Below are 21,133 nucleotides of genomic sequence, written 5' to 3'. Positions count from 1 at the left end.
TCTATCTTTTATTTGTTTAATTTTTCTCTTATTCTTCACATTTAAAATAATATATTTAAATATTTAATTACTGAACAATTCAACAAATTGCAATTATATATTAATAATGTTTTAAAATTTAAAAAAATACAACTATCACAAGGAAATTGAATATAAACATTTAAACTGATGTTTCGTAAGTATAGAACGCCTTTTTTCTTCCCGTTTGATTGAACCTGTTTAAAATTATTATAGATATATTTAGAAACTTTTTTAAAAATTACAAATTAAAGATGTATGATAATAAAATCAAAATTGACTTACTTTGTATTCATGAAGTTCATTTCAAATTGGGATTTGGAAACGTCTTTATTTACATCCGTCATTTTCTTCTTTTTATCTTTGGAAAAATAAAATAAAAATCGATTTAGTAATGCATGTAGAAATAATAAATATCGATATTTATAAATATTGTATTTACTTTTAAGATCAACAACAGCGTTTCCGTTTTGCGTTAACATTGGAACTGTCATTTGTTTCCTCACGTCAAATCCTTTAGGAATTGCAGAAATTGTTGTTAATTTGTCCAACACTTTAGGAAAATATTGAATTTTTTGCGACGAGATTATAATTGCTACATCTTCGTCGGTGTTGACTTCTCTTCTTTGAAAAACTTTACTTCTTTTCACTTCTATTTCTCTTTCCGTTTTAATAATAAACTCTTCGTTAAACATAAACTCTTTTGGTTTCATTCTCGTTGTTCGGTGTTTCGAAACTGTTTTAAAAGTTTCTAAAATCCTTTCGTATATTGTTTTGTTTTTATAAACATTTTCATCTATAAATGACATTTTAATTGGATTATTTTCGTATTTTTTATCATCGTCGGAAGCTGCAGTTTGTATTTTTAAAACTTTATTATCTTCTCTTATAGCCTTATTTAATCTCGTCTTATTCGTGCCATCAATAAATGGAAATGGAGAAAGGAAATAATATTTTAAAATGATATCGTCCTTCCATAGATTAGTAGGTACCACGAATTCGGAAAGTTTCTTATTGTAACAGAAGTTATAGTTTTTATTGTGATATCTAATCTTTTTTAACTCGCACATTTCTTTACTTTCAATCTTATTTTTATAGTAACTGGGGTTAGATTTGAATAAAGAATTTGATGATTTATTGATGTCTCTTTTCCATTTCAATCTTTTATTCAATCTTTCGTAGTAATCAATCATGTAAAATTTTAAAATGGCGTCAAATGCATTGTTTTTTTCTTCGATATTACGTAAATGGTTTATTGAAAGCTCGGAAAATATAAAATCTTGTAGTTCACGAGATGATTTAATATCGTTACGTTGCATCGATATATCGCTATTCGTTTCAAGTTTATCTATTTTAGGTTTATATCGTATTAAAGGTTGAAAATCATTTATTTCCTTTCCTGACAATTTTCTTTTAAAAGATAAATTATTCGTTTCGTACATTTTAATGTAATCTTTTAAGTAGAGCTTTAAAATTACGTCCTCGGGTATTTTATTGGAATATAAATCATACCGTTGAAAATGTGTTAAAAAGTATTTATCACGTGTATTTTTATTTCTTCTCAGTTCTGTCGATTTGTATTCTTCCCACTTTTTCTTCTCTTCTGTAAATCGTTGGTGGAAAGTATTATATGCATTTGTATGGCGAGTCCTTTCGTTAGTTTTTTTCGAGCTACAGTCACTATTTTCGTTTGTTAAAACTCTCTTTGAATTTCTCTCTAGTTTTCTGTAGCATTCGCGATAGTAATATCTCAAGATATTCTCCTTCAAATGTCTTATCCTTTCATCTATAATAGAATCGACTTTATTCATGATTCTCAATTTATTTACATCTCGTTCGAAAATAATCCCTTCTCTTTTTAACTTGCAATCGTTTAAATATGTGTATGATGTAATTTCGTCAAGGATCTCGGATGTATTGCGAAAACCGTATAACAGCTTATCAAAGTTATACTGCACTTTTTTAATGTTCTGCTTACTGAATAATGTTGGATCATGTTTAATTATAGTTTTATTTTTCACTTCCCTCGAATAATATTTGTATAATTTGTATATTCTTTCATAATAATCGCTCATGTATAACTTTAAGATAATTTCTTCGTCAGTAAAATCAATTCCGTGAAATCTCGTTAATGTATTATTTACTTTGTATGGTTTAATATTTATTTCATTTGTAATTTTTTTTATTTTTTCGACTGAAGTTTTTGAATTTACATTTTCAGTAGTCGTGTTATCACCATTCCAATTTTCTGATTTTATGTTACGTCCGAAAATATGAATACGTTCGTTTTCTGATCTTGAAATTTTACGTTCGTTAAAATCGTCGAAATATTTAATTTTCACGTCAAACTTTTCCTCTTGTTCCGACGAATTTCCATTTCCATTTATAATGTTTATTTCATGTAATATTGGAAAATTCTGTCTTCTGATCCAATTCTTCCGAGATTTAGTAAATGTTCTCTGTTTGGTTTGGTGATTACATAACAGTGCATTATCGTTATCGGTCTCGCATGATTTCAAATTATCCCTAACATTATATTCCTTACATTTGCATTTGTTTTTGATGGAACAGAAATTGTAAAAGATTGAATCTAAATTCTTAGAAACGGTAGTTTCAGATATTTTTTCTCTATTTGTTTTCTGAATAAACTTTTGTATGACATGATCATAACTTCCGGGACTTGTAAAATATAATGTTAATATGAAGTCTTTTAGTACATCAAGAGAATATGAATAAATATTACCGTCTGCAGAATTAAATTTAAGACGTTCCGCAAATGTAGATAGCAATTGTTCCGAATCAATATTTCCGTATTGTTTTTCGCTCATCTGTTTGCTACGACTGTAATTTGGATATTTTGTCTTAGAATCAGTCGGAACCTCGAATGATACAGAATTAAAAAAGTCCGAATTATTTTTCTGTATATCGAATCTATGTTTAAATAATTCAGAAAAATTTAAATTTATGCTATCCAGCAATTCAAAACATAATCCATCTCTTCGAGATAGAACAGATGAAACATAAACAGATGGCGACCACTGATTTAAATTAAATAATAACTTCGGTTCCATTCTCAGCGACTCACATCCAGACAAGTGCACCAAGTAATTTGTAGTTTTCGAGATATTACCACAAATAGCAGAATTTCTAATTAATGATTGAAGTAAATCATTTTCTTCTGAATCTGAAGGATGTTTTATCTTTCCAATTAAGTTAGAAGTTAAATTGAGAACGTTGGATACATCAGTATTTCGTTTGAAAATTTCTGAAAGAGTTTCTTGTTGATTTGCATCTCTTGATAAGAAAAGACATGGATAAGTCATCGATTGTATTTCGTGATTGTTTACTCCAAGTATTCTTTCATGTGACGAGTTAATACGTTGAAGATCAAAGATAGAATATATTCCAATTGTTTTTACATATTTATTAATATTTTCAAAAAATTCTTTTCTTCGGGTTGTCGGAATGGAAAATATTTTATTTTCAATAAAATTGTCTGTAAGTATAATTGATTGAGAAAAATTTCTATTATCAAAAGCTTTCGCTCTAGTTCTTGCTATTTTAATTATATTATTTTCAAGTAAAGACTCTTCTGAGGTGTATTTTAATATTGAAGTTTTATCTTGATGAGAGCTCTTTATTTCTTTAGATGGAAGAACGAATAAGTTTAGGAAATGATGATCGATAATTGTACAACTTGCGCAAAAATGTGATCGATTTATACGAAGCTCGTTCTTTATCCGTGTTAAATTTCGTTGGGAATAGATAGGAACAGAAAATGACTTTGCTCGATTATAGGAATTTTCTTGACTACAACAGTACGATGCATATTTTTCGGACGAAATGGAAGGAACACTAAAGACCTTTACAGATTGATATGATTGAAAAAATGACTTATAAATATAAAACATAGTAACTTCCATTGTTAGATGATGTTTTTCAGTAGGAGATGGTAGAACAAAACACATTGTTAGTGGATGATTTACTACAACACAGTCCGTATAGATATAATTTAAATGTTGCACTGAATAATCAAGCTTCGATGTTAATTCGTCTAAAGAAGAAACAGAAAATAATTTTATCACATGATTCGGATTTTGTGCTTCAATGAAAATCTCGTGATTTAAGCTGTAAAAATATTTTGAACATATTTCAGACGGAGAACACGACACCGAAAAACATTTTACTGGATGGTTTATAGAATTACACAAGTAAAATAAGTCACTTCCAGAAATGAATTCAATTTTATCTTCTAAATAAGGAACTTCAAACATTATTAAACCATGACTAATGATATCACATTTTGAAATGACATTAAGAAGAGGACGTATTTCACGACTTTCATTCACGAATTTTTCTTCACGACAAACAAAATCAAAACATGCATTCTTGGTCTTGCACAAAGATGCTTTATCAATATACATTGATTGAATTGAACTGTCTCTTTTTGATGTATTTGTCAATCGAAAGGGTGAAAACACTTGTAACGATTCTTCAACAAACGAAACACTTATAAAAACATGCTTAGAATTATGAATTTTCTTGACTAGACTGTTTGATTTTAAGGCTACATTAACGAACGTTTCAGTCAACTTGTAAAAACATTTTTCAATCTTGTCTTTAAAATTTTTTAGTGATTTATTCTTTACGGGGAACGAAGAAAATGTCTGCAAAATATAATTTGAAGGAATTTCGCTCGAAAAAGCCATTTGATATATATTAGTTTGGCCCAATTTTAAAGAATTTTCTTGTAAAGTTGAAAATATTGAAAAAGAATCGGAAACAGGAAGCAATGATTTATTAATATAATGTAATAATCTGAGGTTTAGACTCGGCTGAATTTTCTCTTCTTTTGGCGTGGAGTTTGCAAACGTTGCAAATGGATAATTGAGTAAACTGCACTGTACGTAAATATGATCTCGAAGATAAATATCACATTTAAGTTTGAATAATTTTGGTCTTTGTTGATCAGCAGAAAATAAATTTACACTATCAAACGTACAAACCGAACTTTCGTAATATGTATTCAAATCTTCCTTAATACATATTTTTGCCAACGCTATTTTAACAGGAGAAACTTGGAATAAACTTAGTGGATACAGGAGAGAAAAGAATGTTTTGTCGATGTGTTCTTCTTGCATTTCTAATGCTAATTTATGCTTTATTTCTGGAGAAGATTGAAACATTTCTACAAATTCTTCGAATAAAGTGCATTTTGATACACAAACATGTTGTGGAAAATAAGATTCGTACTTTGCTTGAGGTATGTCTTCTTGAAAATTATGCTTTAAATTGCGAGATTCGTATGAGCATATTTCTGGTTTTATTTTATTTTCTCTGTGTAAGTCTATGTATCTTGAAGATTTTAAATTAAAAGTAGATAAATTTTCAAGGGCATAATTAATGAAACAAGAAGTTTGAGAGATGTTTTGCAATAATTCAGTTTCAAATTTAATTTCTGCCGTTGCACTAACTGGTGAAGAAAGATTAAATATTTTGAGAGTGTGGTTAATATAATCAAATTGCACATAACAGTTTTGCAGAAGACGTATTTCAGATTTGGTTTGTAATAGATTTTCTTGTTTAGGTAAACGAAGAAAAAAGATATTTATAGAATCATTCGAATTTTTAATATATGTAAATAATTCTCGAAAAGGATTAATGGAGCAATTAATATATTTTTCATTTTGAAGCACCAGGGTAGAAAATGACTTTATCGGATAATTTACAAAATGTATTGTTTTAGAAACAACTTGAAGGTTATCGTCAAAATCTGTAATTATATTTAAATACTTATATTCTTCTTGCTTTGATAATTTAATTATTTCCAATGAAGAATCCATAGTTATAATACAGTTTTCTAAGTTGTTCTTTAATTGGTATATTTCAGAAGCAGTGTAAGAAAATATTTGTTCTGAGCAAGATGAATTAGTAAATAACTTTAAAGAATCTTCAATGGCGACTAAGTTTTTCGTGATAGACAAAGAAGTTTCCAATAATTGATTCGTTATCAATCTTTCCGGAGAATAAACTGTAAATATCTTCAATGGATACTCATTCGTAATATCTGTTTTAATAGTATATTCTAGTAATTGATATATTGGTTTTTCCGATTGCATTATCAGAAAAGATTGCACATTTAGATCATTCACAAAATCACATAACTGTTGAATACTAACTTCAACTTGTAAATCAGTTTCTTGCAAAATGCAATAGCACTTTTCATGTGATACTTGAAGAACTGAAAATATTTTTAACGGAGAGTTCATGATGATAATTTCTTTACAAATGTATGTGCGAATATCAAATTTTGGTGTGCAGAACACTTTTAATGAAGGTAAAGGAATAAAACTTTTAAGTGGGTAATTTAACACCTCAAAACGAGTACAAACACTTTGTAATAATCGATTTTCATGATTAACTCGTAATAGGTTTTCTGGTTTAGGAAGAACAGAAAAAATATTTAAAGTATAAAATGGAATTATTATATCCGTACGGATTTGCTTACACAATTCATTTTCGATGATACAATTTACAAAATTTTCATTTTCATTTATAACAATAGAAAAAACAGTCAATGGATCATTAACAAAAGTATCTGATTTGGAAAGATGATTTGTTAAATCTGTTTCAAATTTTGGTCGTAACTTCGATTTTAATTGAGAAGAAATATTATAATGTTCACTTATCGAATAATTAACACGAACATCTTCTATGTTGATGTACTGAAGAAGGCGAATTTCGTTTAACGATTTTAAAGCTTCTTTTTTATAATAAGGAATAGAAAACCAATTAATTTCTTCACGTAAAGAACTCATCATACACAACTGTCGAATGAAAATAGTTTCATTTAGAGCATTTTTATATGTATTTGTCTCACTCGATATAGTGAATACTTTTAACGAATTATCCGTAGTACAGACAGTTTTACAGATATACGACAAAAAACTTTCAAATTTTGGATATATTTTCATTTCAGTTGGAGTTGTTTTCAAAAATATTTTGAAAGGATAATATATTGAAACACATTCATTGAAATAACAAAATTGAGGCTGAATGCTAATTTTCAAAAACTTCTTATTTAGGGAAAAGGAAAGTTGAAACAAACTGAGGTTATCCTCTAAACAATTCGAAGAAATGCAGGTATGCCTAGGTGAATCAGTACATAAAACATATTTAGTACTTTCAGAGGATAAAGAAGAGACTGTAAAGAATTTGAAAGGATGATGTATAAAATATTTGGATATACTTGGTTTATATAATAATGTTTCGTACACATAACATGGCTTGTATTTTTGAAAATCCGAAAGAAAAGAGTTTATTGAGTGATTCATAATATTGAAATCTTTAAAAGCAATATTTAAAGGACGAATTTCACAATTCCTTTTAGCATGATACGTAATTAGGTTATGTAAATTACATTTGAATTTTATAGACATATATTCATTTTTCTCACTCACATATAATCCTTGTTTTAATCCAGGTATCAATGTATATTTACTTTGCTCTATTAAATAATTTGGAACAACAAATATGTCTATAGGATAATTAATAACTGCACGATAATTATCGATATATGATAAATGGTCGAATTTGCATTCAGCTGTAAACTGTGGATAAGACATGAAAGAAGAAACAACTTGCAAAGAAGTATGATTGGAAATGCAATTTAAGCATGCACAATTCAATAAAGATGATTGAAATTTGACTTCTAACAATAATTCTTTCATACTGTTGCGATTAAAACACAGATTTCCGCAATTATATAATTCGATATCTTGAGGCTCGTTCTGTTTCTTATTTTTTACAAATTGTATTTTTTGTACTGGCTTAACGTTAAAAACCAGTTGAGCATAATTAATAGATGAAAAAGTTTTAAAAGTATTTTCTAAAACACGCAATTCATTATTTCTGACAGCTTTTAAAAACATCGAAGAAGAAACATCAAATGTGTTTACTGAGTCATAAACACGTATGAAATCATTACAAACGTACTTATTTAACAAAAGTGTGTAATTAGCCTGTTTTTGAGACGTTTCGGGAATAGAAAGGATTTTGATGTTATCGTATAGATACACATTATTGATACAAAGTGGTTGAAGGAAATCAGTTTCAGAAAAGACATCAATTTTTTCAGCAAGTAAAGGTGCTGATGATTCAGAAATATTTAAAGAGTTTTCAAAGAACAATTGACACTTTTTGATTTCTTGTAAAAATTTCGTTTCAAATATTAAATGCGATCGTCCACGTATTCTTCTTGAAGTTATAAAATATATTAATGAATAATTAACAGGAATAGAATGAATGTTAATATGCTTTATCGGAATATCTATATCTTCGTATTTAATTTCTAATTTTGCTTGTTGAAGAGATGAAGCAGAAAAAATCTTAACATCCTCTTCCAAATGCATTACCTTCGAGCAAATCGCTTGTAGTAAGTTAGTTTCAAATGCACAATTTACAGATTTGTAAGGTGATAAAAGAATATTAAATACTTTTACGGATTCGTTTACTGAAAATATAATAACAGAAATTATCTGATGGCTTTTTTCAAAATACGGCAGGAGTTTCGTTTCTTTTGGAAGAATAGATTTAAAATTCTTTAATGCATAAGAAGCATCGACAAAAAAGTTGCAAAGACCTTGTTCGGTATGAAATTCATAATGGCATTCAGCTGCTTGAGAGGTAACAAGAATGAAAGTTGGTAGAGTATCTTGTAAGTAAGTAACGCATTTACAAATCGGCTGATGTTCCCTCTTTATAGAAATTTTTTCAATTTTCTTGGTAGAAAATGGAAATATATAAATTATCTTAATATTGTTTTCATGTAAAATTGATTTTTTAAATACGTGCTCAGAAAGAATGCTTTCATATCTTGGGAACTGTTTTTTACATAAAGGAAGTTTAAATACACTTAAGGAATTATTTTCAAATAAACATTTAGTAAAAATATGTTGCTGTAGAGTATCTTCACAAGTCATGTTCAAAAAACGTTTTCGAAGACGTTGACCAGGGAAGGATTTTACACTACCGAATGAAATGTTGTTACTCACGTTCAATTCATACGATAAGTCAACTTGAGATGAAAGTTTTTCAGCACGTAATGGAGGATTTAAAAATTTTCTTAAACTATTGTCTACGTAAGGAATGTATTTGTAAATATATTGTAATAAATCACATTCAAGCTTTACATTTGAAATTATTTCTTTTGAAGAAAATGAAGAAAACATGTTTACACACTGATCACAGAAATAATAGCTCTTGTTAATATAATTTAATAAGCTTGTTTCGAAAATTCTAGTACTGAGTAGTTGCTCTGGTCCTGAAGAAAAATAAAATATTTTTAGCGGACGAAATGTTTTTACGGTTTGTATTGAAGAATGATGCGATACTGGTAAATGAAACTGACTTTTGACGGAATTTTTATAGTCCGTTATACTTTTACGTGCGAAGTTGGCATTGAAGTTTAACGAAACAAATTTTCTTTCTGCTTTCTTCTCGGTGATGTTAAATTTCGTGTTAAAAAGATCATTAGCTGAAAATAATGAATGACTTTCTTTACAATTATTCGGTTCAAAACTAAACATCCTCTTTTCGTCTAGAATACGATCCGTTAACACTTTCATCGGGTAGCTACATTTGATATTTTGAATTTGTAAATGATCACTTTTCTCTATTTTGCACTTAATGTTAATTTTATTAACAGACGAAGCCGTGAAAACACTAATTGATTCATAAGCGATGCTTCTTTCTTTTGTAATATAGTCATTAAAATAAGTTTCTGTATCTTTCGGCATTTGTAAAAATGGTTTAACTCTGTTAAAACAAGTGACTGTCATTTCCGATTCACAATTATCTTGAATTATTAAATGATTGGAATATTCTTGAAAATCATACAATCTTGCATTTAATTTCGGAATTAACTCTTCACTTCTGCTCGAAACATTGATATTAAGAGGAAATTCTACAAAATTTATATTCATTACAATAGGATATTCTAAAATGTGTTTGCAAGAACACACGCAGTTTTCATTTTGCGGTTTATTAAATAATATTAAAGAATTCTCTATTGTTGGATAGAAAAGAAGATTGCAGAATCTTATGTTTTTATGGAATTTAATTTTTGGCTTGATTAATAATAACCTCGGTATTAACAATTCTTTTGATTTTATTCCATCAACAAATATATAATTTAAAAAATGCTTATTATAATATAAATCAGTATATTTAGCAACTTTTGGAGAATAAATATTTGAATCTTGAGAAGGTTTATCCAGTTGTCTACATGATACTTTTATAGCATTATTTTGATTCGACGGTGTTTTGTAAGAATATTTAGCAACCAGAGAATCCGCGCTTGATATTAATCCCAACTTTTCACAAGGAATCAAATCTTGTCTGCGATCTTCTTTACTAATTGAGTGGCACCGATATGTTGCTTCATAATCTTGTAAATTTTGGATTACTAAATTTTTTGGTTTACTAAATGGCAAAAAGTTCTCAAAATTATTTCTCATCTCTGTAGATCTAAATTTAGAATTTTCTTCATTACGAAGACAAGTCCTTTGTGTTCTTATAACTGACTTAAAATTCTTCTCTGGACCGAATAAAAATACTCTTGATATCTTTGCTATTAAATAAGATTCTTCTTTCTGTTCTGTTGGTGAATATTCTTGTTCGGAGATAATAAGATAAGGAAAATAAATTGAAGTTTGAAGTTTTATAGAGTTGATGGAGTACTCTAAAGCATTACTGACGTACTGTCCATTTAACTCTACGATCTTATTTAGAGTAGGAAGTACAATAGATAAGGGATATTCACAGTTAATATTTGTTAAAACTAGTTGGTGAAAGTAACTAACTATTTCATAATTGGGAATAACGTTCTTTTTCAATATAAACCAAGCAGTTATATTTTCACTAATGGAAATTGCTTGCTGACAAACCGATTGGAACACCTTTAATTGATCTGTTGTTGAGCGTAAGTTTGGATGAGATGTTAAACTGATTTGAGCTGTGCGTTGAGGAGGAACGTTGAAAGCATTTCTGATAACAATGCAATCGTTAAGAGAACAATTATCTGTCCGGACGTAAAGAGCTCGAAGTACAGTAGGCTTTTCTTTATGAGATATTAAAGAAGATTCACTAAAACTCACCTGTCTATGATGACAAATGTTTGGTAAATTCTGCTGAAACTGATGAGAATTTTGAAACATATTTCTGGGCATAAGAAATCCGGAAGAACGTTCTTTTATCTGCGCACTTCGAACCGTAAATGGAATGGTGATGCTGGAGATGACGGTAGGCGATAGCTTTTGCGAGTTAGTTGTAGAATTTTCAGTACAGGAAAGGTTGAAAGATGTCAGCGGTTTGACACGAGTAATTGGCACGCTTTCTTCATGTGACATCGAACAACCACCTGTCGACCATTCTGACTTAAGCAGAGCAGAGACAGCGGAATATTTATATTCTTGCAATAAAGGTGGCCAAACCGGTCTTTTGTCACAAACGGTATCTACATCTTTAAAACAATTATGTAATGTCGATAAGAAATTAGTCACCTTGGGTGGATCCACGATCGAATTTTCATCAAAAGTCGATGTTTTATAAAAGTCTGGTATCCATACGACGTATAACGAAGTAGCTGAAAATATAATTAAATTATTTATCAATAAAAGAAAGTTATACCAAAAAATTATATTTAAAAAAATTAAATGTGACGTATTTGTTTCGAAATATTTTGCCGAGAGAGGGCGTCAGCCAGAATTTGATACGGTTTCGGCCACGTGACTTTTCGAAGAAAGGAAATGCTTATTTAGAAGCGAAACGAGTTTTCTGCTGTAATTGTATTAGGAATTGCGAAATTTATTTAATTATATTATATTTAATAATTTTATTTTTATTTCTATAATATATACATTTCATTTTTATTTATTTCTAATTAGTGTCAAGAAGAAGAAAATTTGATTTTTTGTCCGAAAGCGAAAAATGTATGTCAAGTTTCTTTAATAAATGTCTTTTACATGTTAAAAATACTATTATATGTAATATAATTTCAAGGACTAACGTTATTCCTAAAATAAGGTCCAAATATTAAAAGTGAAATAAAATTAAATATCTATTTGTGTTATTTTTATTTAAAAGTTCTAGAAATAGCAAATATTGCTAAGATGAAAAAAAATTGCTCTACCATATCTAAATTATTTCGCTTTATAAAGAAAAATAAGATTCTAGTATCTCGTCGTCAAGTTTTTAAGGGTTATTCTGTATCCTCAGCCACGCGGCTCAGTGGTCTAGGGGTATGATTCTCGCTTCGGGTGCGAGAGGTCCCGGGTTCAAATCCCGGCTGAGCCCAGTTTTGTTGAAAAAATATTTTTTAACTTTTACTATTTTAAATCTTTTCCATAATCCTTAAATGAAACATTTTCCGATATAAAACTACTTAATATTTTTTTTAACGCATTTAATTAATTTAAAAATTTCTGAAAAATTCGATAGATGACGCTTCAGTCTATATAACCGTTTTCAAAACATTTATATTTAAAATAATGAGATTAAATAAAATGAAATAAGACGAACCTCTTTTCGATGTATTGTCCGCTCTAATATTAAACAAATAACCGTTATTTCGCATGGAAAAAATATCCCGAATATAATTATTTTCTGAATTATTCGAAATACTTGTATTTTCTCTTTTGGAATTTTCGGATTTAGTAAATTTATCTAATTTCGAAAGAATAAAAAGAAAAAATTAAAAATAAATAAGAATAATCCATTTTAATTATTTATACGATTAACAGATGGCACTACGAGCGTCGTGAGCTTACACCTGTTTGCCGCATCGATATAAAAACGTTTCTCGCTAATGACGTTTTTCGATTTTGTGACGTCATACGCAGGTTTGTCACAGTATTTGAAGGAGGTAAATAACATTCGATGAATAATTACTTCTTCCTTCCAATTTTTTATTCGAAATCCTATTTAAAATATATTAATATATTTTAATTTAATAATTACGTTAACATTAAATAAGTTATAGCCTATACAATGTTCACCTTTATGAGATAACTGAACTTGGACGGTATACGTTTCTTTAACTGTCTTATCGTCAATCTTAGAACCTAAAGAAATTCGATAAAATAAAATAAAAATTCGCAAGATATAACATTAAAAATACAATAAATTATAAGTTTATTACCTTTATTTTCTGTTTTTAAGTCTTGACTTCTAGAATTGAATAATTGTCTGTTTAACCCTGGATAATTTTTGCTTGTCTTCTCTATAACTTCATTATAGAATTTTTCATTCTGGATAATTCTTGAAATATCCGGACGAATGGATACTCCAGATAAATGCTTATGATTTGAATTGATTTTCTCGATGTCCTCCTTAAATTTTCGATTTTCTTCAGAAATTCTTTCTAGTTGTTTTATAGCATCGAGACGAGAATAAAATTCATTTTCATCTCTGGAATTTTCCACATTTCTAATATGATTTTCAGTTTTAAATGATTGGCATTTTAATTTATTTCTTCGGAAATCTTTCAATCTATCGATTTTTTCAATATCGTCATCTGTAAAAATAGATTTTTTCGTTAAAATTTCGGTAGAAAGACTTTTATTGTGGAAATCGGATGAAAATTCTTCGTTTTTTTCTCTATTTACTGAATGCCATTTTATATTGTTAAAGAGAGATGAAGTTTTCTCGTTGGTTTTATCCCGATCGTTGGGAAAATATTTTAAATTAATCTTACGATAATCAATCTCTGTATTGGTTTCCAACGAATTCAATTTTATTTCTTCGTAAATTTTCTTATTACAGATGTCGGGACGTTTGTCTACCTCCTGTAAATTTACATTCGGCTCTTTTTTTGTATTCGATGGTTTACAATGCGGAGGGATTTCTACACGAAGTAGTTGAGACATTTTATTACTATTGCTATGCGATTGATTTTCAGATATTTTCAGATTGGTATAATTCCTTGAAAATGCATAAACATCATCGAATGATCGCTTTTCTTTAGGATGATTTTCTGAATTGGTCTTTTCGGATTTTGTATCGAAATATTTATTAAGTATCAAAGTTTCCGTTTTCAGATCATCGAAGTTTACACATTTTTGTATTTGAATGTCGTCCTCCTTTTCTTTTCTTTTTTGATACGGCGTGTTGCATTTTACATGAAAACTTTGTGAAGCATATTTCACATCGGATTGGATCGTATCGATGTTTGGACTGTGACGAAGATTATCATTTCCAATTGATTTTTCTTTTAAAAAGTCAGATCTGTAATGTTTTATCTCAACGTATTTATTTATATCATTTGATGCTTTCTTCTCCTCGAAAGTCTCATTATTTTTAAATTCAGAAGAAATGCGTGCGGGTTTTCTAACTACAAAGTGCGATTGTTCTGGATAATTATTATGTGAGTCGGATAAATTATTATCTTTTATTGTTCTTACGTAATTATTTTGATTCCATTCTTTTTTACTGGGATCTGAACCAGGAATTCTATCCGATACTTTATTGTTTGAGAATAATGAATTTTCATACTTATTCGAAATAATTTCATGTTTTATTTCTTCGACGTCTTCATTTCTTGTCATTTTATTTTCTTTTTCAAATTTTCTGATAGAAATATTCTGAGAATAATCCTGATATTTCGGTTTTTCGACTTTTGGTACAAATTTCTGGGAATTGTATGAGAAAATTTTCATTATTGAAGAATCAGATTTTGATTTCTCGTCAAAAGTCTGTGTATTTGTTCCGTAAGACTTGACCGGTTTTGAAATACGATGTACGATTTCCGATGTTCCTCTAAACGCTTCAAACGTTTTATCTTTTTTAAATGCAGAATAATTATCCTTTTTATTCGGAAAACTAAAATTTTTATCATTAACTTTACTGTCGCTAGTAAATTGATTATACGTTCGATTCGAGTGAGTGTGTTCGCTTTCCACTGAACAATTGCTATCGGTGGAAGGAGATTTGATGTCAGAAAATTGTTTCGAATATGTTTTATCAATTATCTTTTCTGTATTCTTTTTATTTGTAGTATTTTCTTCGTCGTAAGATTTAATTCTAAATAGAATTTCAATCGGTTTATTTTGGTATTTTATTTCTTCTTCTTTGGAAGAATGAGTCGAAAAGTTCTCGGAGCTGGAGTCTTTTTCTATTAAATTCTCTTTGTATTCGTATCTTTGTTTCGATGGCGTTTGATAAGATAAACGATCCTCTCGAATGTAGTCAGTAAGAGTATTTGTTGTACTCTCTGCAACAAAATGATCTATAGAATGAACGGAAACTGAAGATAAAGTAGATGTTTCGTCTGATGTTGTGTTATTAATTGTGTTATGATACTGGTACTTATCGGATTTTGTAGGTGTTTTAATTCTGAACATAACTGTTGGAGACGGTGGCTTTTCTCTTGCAGAATTTTTATCAATGGTTATCGATTTCGATCCATTTATATACTCTTGTTCTTCCAACGATGTATATTTTTTATTCTGCCTAATTTTAAACGTAGCAATTGGTTTTTCATCGTGTGTAGTTTCCCATTCTAGTTCCGATGATGAATAATCTCTGTTGTCTCCATTTTCTAAATTTTTACGATAAACAATATTGGTAGGAATAACAGATGGTTTATCTTTCGTCGATAGAACTCTCATTTTGCATTTTATATCGGGCCATTGTTCTTTCTTGATAGAAATTGGAGGAGAATTCATTGATGTTTTAGAATATGATACATTAACTTTTTGAATATGATCAGAATTGTTAAGTCTGTCATATTCGTAACTCGATGAAGTATCATTTACGATGCTTTCTGTTGAGTTTGTTTTCATCAATTCATCTTGCGAGGTTTCATATTCGGTGCTTTCGGAAGAATACGTTCTTATCATTTCATCTTGCGATACTTCTCTAGAAGAATCTAAGAGAGAAATTAAACTTTAAGCTACATATAATAAACATACAAACACAAAAGCATGTAATTTAAATAATTAATACAATGTAACTAACCTTTTTTATAAAAAGTCGATTTTTCTCGTTCATTAACTCTGTTTTTATGGTGCAAATATTTCTTATCCGATTTCTTACTTAGTTTAGATTGATTATAATCATATTCCGTTGCTTTATCTATAAAAATATTATCAAAAATAAAATATTTGCATTTTACTACATACAATAAATAAATAATAATGTAAAATATTGATAAACACGACATTGAGTATGACTTAATAAACTATCAAAATAAAATGAAATATAATAGCATACAGGCTTACATTACGTAAATAATTTTATATAGGGCCTACCTCTTTGTGTTTTGAAGCCATTTAATTTCAACCAATCACATAACTCATTTTTCTTTAATTCTTCATTTCTGTTGCCATTAAGGAAACCATCCAATTTTTCGGCATTTGTGCATTTTGTTTTAATATGACTAAATTCAGTTGTTTTAATTATTTTCCTTTTAATTCTTCTATTTCCTTCGTATTTTACAATTTTTTCGTGTGTTTCTTCAGTTGCTTTTATTTCCGATTTTTTAACCTGATCATCAGAACGGTTATTGATGGCTACGTCTAAATGTGGTTCGTTTATTCGGTGGCATTTCATATTTTTATTTCCCAAACGTTGTAAATTCTCGTAATTATTTTTACTTTGTTTCACTCCTTTCATAAAAAGTGGAGCATTTCGTTCTGTAAATAAAATAAATCTTGACTATTAGAAATATTTCTTGAGGTTAGCGATTTAAAAATACATTTTTATAAAGATCTAATTTATAAATTAAATAAAATGTGCAATTCGATTAAATTAAAAATGCGAAATGTATGATAAATGCAATTATATACTTGTCCTAGATAATCGGAAATGTTTATATGTAATATTAACCTGCGATTCTTGTAGGTGTAGTAAAATGTGGATGGTGCCTTAAGGTACGTCCTTCGCCTTCCGAGTGACCTACACCGAGACTTTCGCAAACCTAAAAGAAAAATTAAGGGTGACAAGTTGATTAATTCAAAAAACCGCTTAAACTTTTACGTGACATTTCATAATAAAATAAATAAATCAAGTCATGTAACTCTCCGTTGAAGTTACGCAGTTTAAAAAACTATTTATTTAAATCATCTAAAACGGAGCAAGAATGCTTGAAAAAGTTCGAGTTAATTTTGAAATGTTAACGTTTATATTGATAAAAATCAATAAACTAAGTAGGAGAAAATTATTTCCGAAAATAACGTATCGAGTTATGTTAAAATAATTAAATAGTCCAATTACTTTATAACATTAGTTCACGTTACTTTTTAACAATCGATCGAAATTATCCGCCTCACGAGAACGTGATGTCACGATGGATAATACATCACGGCTAACTACTTTCAAGCGAGTTATTGAACAAGATGAGGTCAAGGTTCTCTTTTGATCTTCGTTTGCCTCACAAATCGCTGCTCTCTAAATTTGTTATATCCGCGGGTCATTTGCTATTTAATGTAAGTGATAAGACAAGGATATTTCACTTTTATAGCAAAGTGACAAGCGTACCATTTTATCTCGTATATTTATTTATATTTTGGAAATAAAATTTTGCAAATAAGTACGTAATATAAATAGCATATTAAAAGATATAATTTTGTTTACTTTTATGTTTACTTATTATTGATTATTCACAGAACGTATTTAGATTTATAATACAGTATATATATATATATATATATATATATAGAAATACTGAACATTTATATCGAATTAAATTCAACGACCCATCAGCGCAAAGATCCCCCTTTTGTCTGATCAGTGGAATAGTGACATTCGAATAAGAAAATTGATTAATTCAAAGTTACCAGCGAGCACAAAATATGTTTTTAGGGTTTCCGAGGTGTCCAGTGTAAACATTTGGTCCATTTTTTGCGAAATTTGATTGATTGGCCGATTACCANTGGACCAGTTTTTTTAATAGGCTATATAAATAGGTAAATAAGTATTGATATATATACTGTACAATACATATATAATAAAAGCTCGATATTATTCTTTTTTTTATATCTTTATAGTAGTTATTCTCAATTTTTTTTTATTTTTTGATTATAGTTTTAACATAAAAATGTGACGGATAAACTTAACAGAAATTTGATGATAATTATTATAGTATAGCTTTAAAATTATCACCAAATTTTGTACGTTTAGACATCATGTTTTCATGTTGAAATTATAAAAAAAAAAAAAAAAAAAATTACAAGATATCCGAGAAATTTTAAGGTTAAATAGATACAATCTAAGGTAAAAGCTACTTTCAAAAGTTTGTAAAAAATTAAATGGATATTTTAAAATATTTACATTTGTTAATAATTTATTAAGATAAATTGAAATTTTATAACGACAAAAAAATAAAATATTATATATTCTACGCTAAATTTACATATAAAAACAGTTTTAAGATTTTATATAATAGTTTTAATGAAGTAAAACTCGGAAAGAAAAAATAATCATTAAATAGAATTGTTCTAATTAAATTATAATAAAGAATATTATTTAAATAATCATCGTAAATACAGTATTTAAAATTCTTAGAACAATACGTAAATAGAACTATTAAGACTTAATAACCTCTGCTTTACAAGAATTAGAATTAGACTCACCCTCACAAGAAGCACCGATTGTTATTATGCTAACATAACTGCACGGGGCAGCTTTAGATCTAGATCTGTTGCGTAATTTAGGTCAGAATATCTTAGCTGAATATAAATGAATAAATGATTGGCGTAATATTTTAATTATAAAATCGACATAAGTTTGTCGGTATGATGATATATTCGAGCCAAACTTGTCCATAGATTTTTTCAAACGATATTTTAATCGTGAAACTATTATTAATATTAGAATCGCGCATTATCATAATTGGAATATAATAAATAAATATTTTAAATCATATAAGATTCTTGTAATTTTTAACTCGTGTAATAAAATATGCAATAAATACAAATTGTATTACTTTAATAGCAATAAAAGTTATTATTATTAATATATAGTATACTGTATATTGTTAATAATAAATAATAATATTAATATATATTATTAATAAAGCTAAATTATTATTTTTTGTCCTGCAGCGTTTAATGCTACATCTAGAGTTAATAATCTTGAGAAATAACATGCTGTTTAAGGAAGAACGTCCACTTAATTCGTTTATAAATTATTCAGACCAGTTTATTATTATTCATATTTTGTACACCGACAAATAAACCTCGCCCATAACCTTTGAACCTAGAATTATCCCGGGAAAGTGTCGAAACGTGAGAGAGAAACGTGAAGACCCAATTTCGGGGGTGGTAGTTTCGAGTACGCAATTAGGTCATTGCAAACCGAAGTTTATCATAAGGACATCTACTATATTGCTAACAAAGTATCCTATTTAACAAAAGTTGAAATAATCCTGATTAAAATTTCAAATTCGATAGAAGATTGATTGCAAATAATAATAAATGCAGGATATTGTTACTACGTTACGTAATTTAACGCCTCACCTTAATCATGTGACCGGCGTAAATAGCGATTACATCAGTTTTGTTATTCTTAATAGACTTTAAATGGCCACGACACTTTCGCGTTGACAGTTTTGCTAATCTTTTCTTCGTTTTACTATTTGATTGGAAGCTTAACACTTGGAATTTCTTCGTATTGGTTATTTAAAAATCATTTTCTATACTTTTCAATATAGTATTACTAATTAATTACTATATCCATTAATCACAAATTTACATATTTTCTTGCGAAACTAGTAAATGAAAAAAATGACGAAATTCATTTGTAACTTATTACAAAATAAGATCAGTTTTAATAAAACGATATTAACATAATGTAATAGATCTCGAGAACATTTCAAGAAAAAGTTAAATATATAAAATTTTTATTATATATATATAAAAGGTAACATACCTGAAAACTTTTTGCTATCACAGAAGGCATTTCTTGACCTTAAAACGGTCGGGAGGTGCGAACACGCTCCCGACCCCTCGTACACAATTTGGTCGTATGTACTAATCCTCCGACGATAAAAACACGTTATAAACCAACATATTTGTATCGTCAGATGGCGTATTATTTCCGGTTTAACTAGTGACGTAAAGAACACAAAAAGTTGAAGAGTATAAATTATTATAAATGAAAATAGGACAAAGTTCAAATGTGAAAAACATGTCAAAAGAAGAGAAATGAAAAATCCATTTGATTTTTCAATAAATTATCTCGATTTTCCTTTATAAATTATCAATAAAAATTTCTATCGAGAAAACACCAAGGTAAAAAGGTAAATACTTTTGTTTTTTCTACTTAAAATCTATTTAATTGGGTTAAAGGTGAGAAAGGTTACGTGAGAATTTTATTTAAAGAAATGACTTTTACGAGATATTTTAAACATATAAACAGGAAGAGGAATATAACTGATCGAGAGTTATCTGGACATTAATTAGAGTTTGAATCCTGTTCGACTAATTTATATTTTTAAAAAAATATGTTATAAATGACACTAGTATATAAAATTTTTATTTTCAAAAAGAATTTTGAAATTATTTAATTAGAAAATAGCATAGAAAGGAGTGTTTACTTTGACACAAAATTTGTATTTAAATAATATTTAAAAATTGCAAAATATTTTGTTTATTTTTTATGTCAAGTGCATAAGTGAATGTTTTTAAAATTACATTTTTATATATTAAGAAATAAATATAATTGTCGTTTTTTTAATTCTTTGAATCATTTTGAAAGCTTAGTTTCTTTTCTTTTTTTAGTAGAAACTGAAGATAATTAAAAATATTCAATTATGAAGATATTAGCCAATTTTTTAATTTTAAATTAGGTTTTAAAATACATGTTTTGATTTTAAAGATTAAATTAAGTAGAATCTTTTTTAATTTTGTTTTTTTTTTTTTAAATCAAATATTATATAACTGCTTAGAGCCACCAAAATCTTGATGCTTAGAAGGAAAGTGCGTGGTTACTAAATTTCGTTTGCATTGTATTTATATATATGAGTTTATACGAAAATAAAATTATATACGTATAAATTATTTTATTTGCATATAAACTTATCTTACACGAATAATAAGTAAATGAAAAAATCTGTTTA

The 21,133-nt window shown here is 28.1% G+C and overlaps 1 protein-coding gene and 1 non-coding gene across 2 annotated transcripts; one reads left to right on the top strand and one right to left on the bottom strand.

Moving 5' to 3' along the window:
* Positions 1 to 88: 88 nt before the first annotated feature.
* Positions 89 to 20,172, bottom strand: LOC111642365. The gene is made up of 11 exons (XM_023388701.1): positions 19,945 to 20,172; positions 16,903 to 16,993; positions 16,326 to 16,709; positions 16,033 to 16,149; positions 13,217 to 15,943; positions 13,074 to 13,139; positions 12,846 to 12,995; positions 12,598 to 12,741; positions 461 to 11,662; positions 304 to 379; positions 89 to 215 (listed from the first exon to the last, which is right to left on the bottom strand). The coding sequence occupies exons 1-11, from the start codon at positions 19,972 to 19,974 to the stop codon at positions 161 to 163; spliced, it is 15,042 nt and encodes a 5,013-aa protein (XP_023244469.1). The 5' UTR covers positions 19,975 to 20,172; the 3' UTR covers positions 89 to 160.
* Positions 12,301 to 12,372, top strand: Trnap-cgg. Its single transcript has one exon. It is a non-coding gene; the product is annotated as a tRNA-Pro (tRNA).
* Positions 20,173 to 21,133: the final 961 nt, after the last annotated feature.

Source organism: Centruroides sculpturatus, unplaced genomic scaffold (assembly GCF_000671375.1).
Source record: "Centruroides sculpturatus isolate CEXI.00-Female unplaced genomic scaffold, Cexi_2.0 scaffold1706, whole genome shotgun sequence".
Lineage (NCBI taxonomy): Eukaryota > Metazoa > Arthropoda > Arachnida > Scorpiones > Buthidae > Centruroides > Centruroides sculpturatus.
This window is presented reverse-complemented; position numbering and strand designations above follow the sequence as displayed.

Bases quoted from the DNA above. Each gene is read 5' to 3' on its own strand.
- LOC111642365 (XM_023388701.1), bottom strand. From the start codon at position 19,974: ATGCCTTCTGTGATAGCAAAAAGTTTTCAG. The intron at 13,140-13,216 runs GTAATAAACTTA...GAATTTCTTTAG, and splicing joins CTTAAAAACAGAAAATAAAG to GTTCTAAGATTGACGATAAG. The intron at 12,742-12,845 runs GTAAGCTCACGA...TTTCGAAATTAG, and splicing joins TATCGATGCGGCAAACAGGT to ATAAATTTACTAAATCCGAA.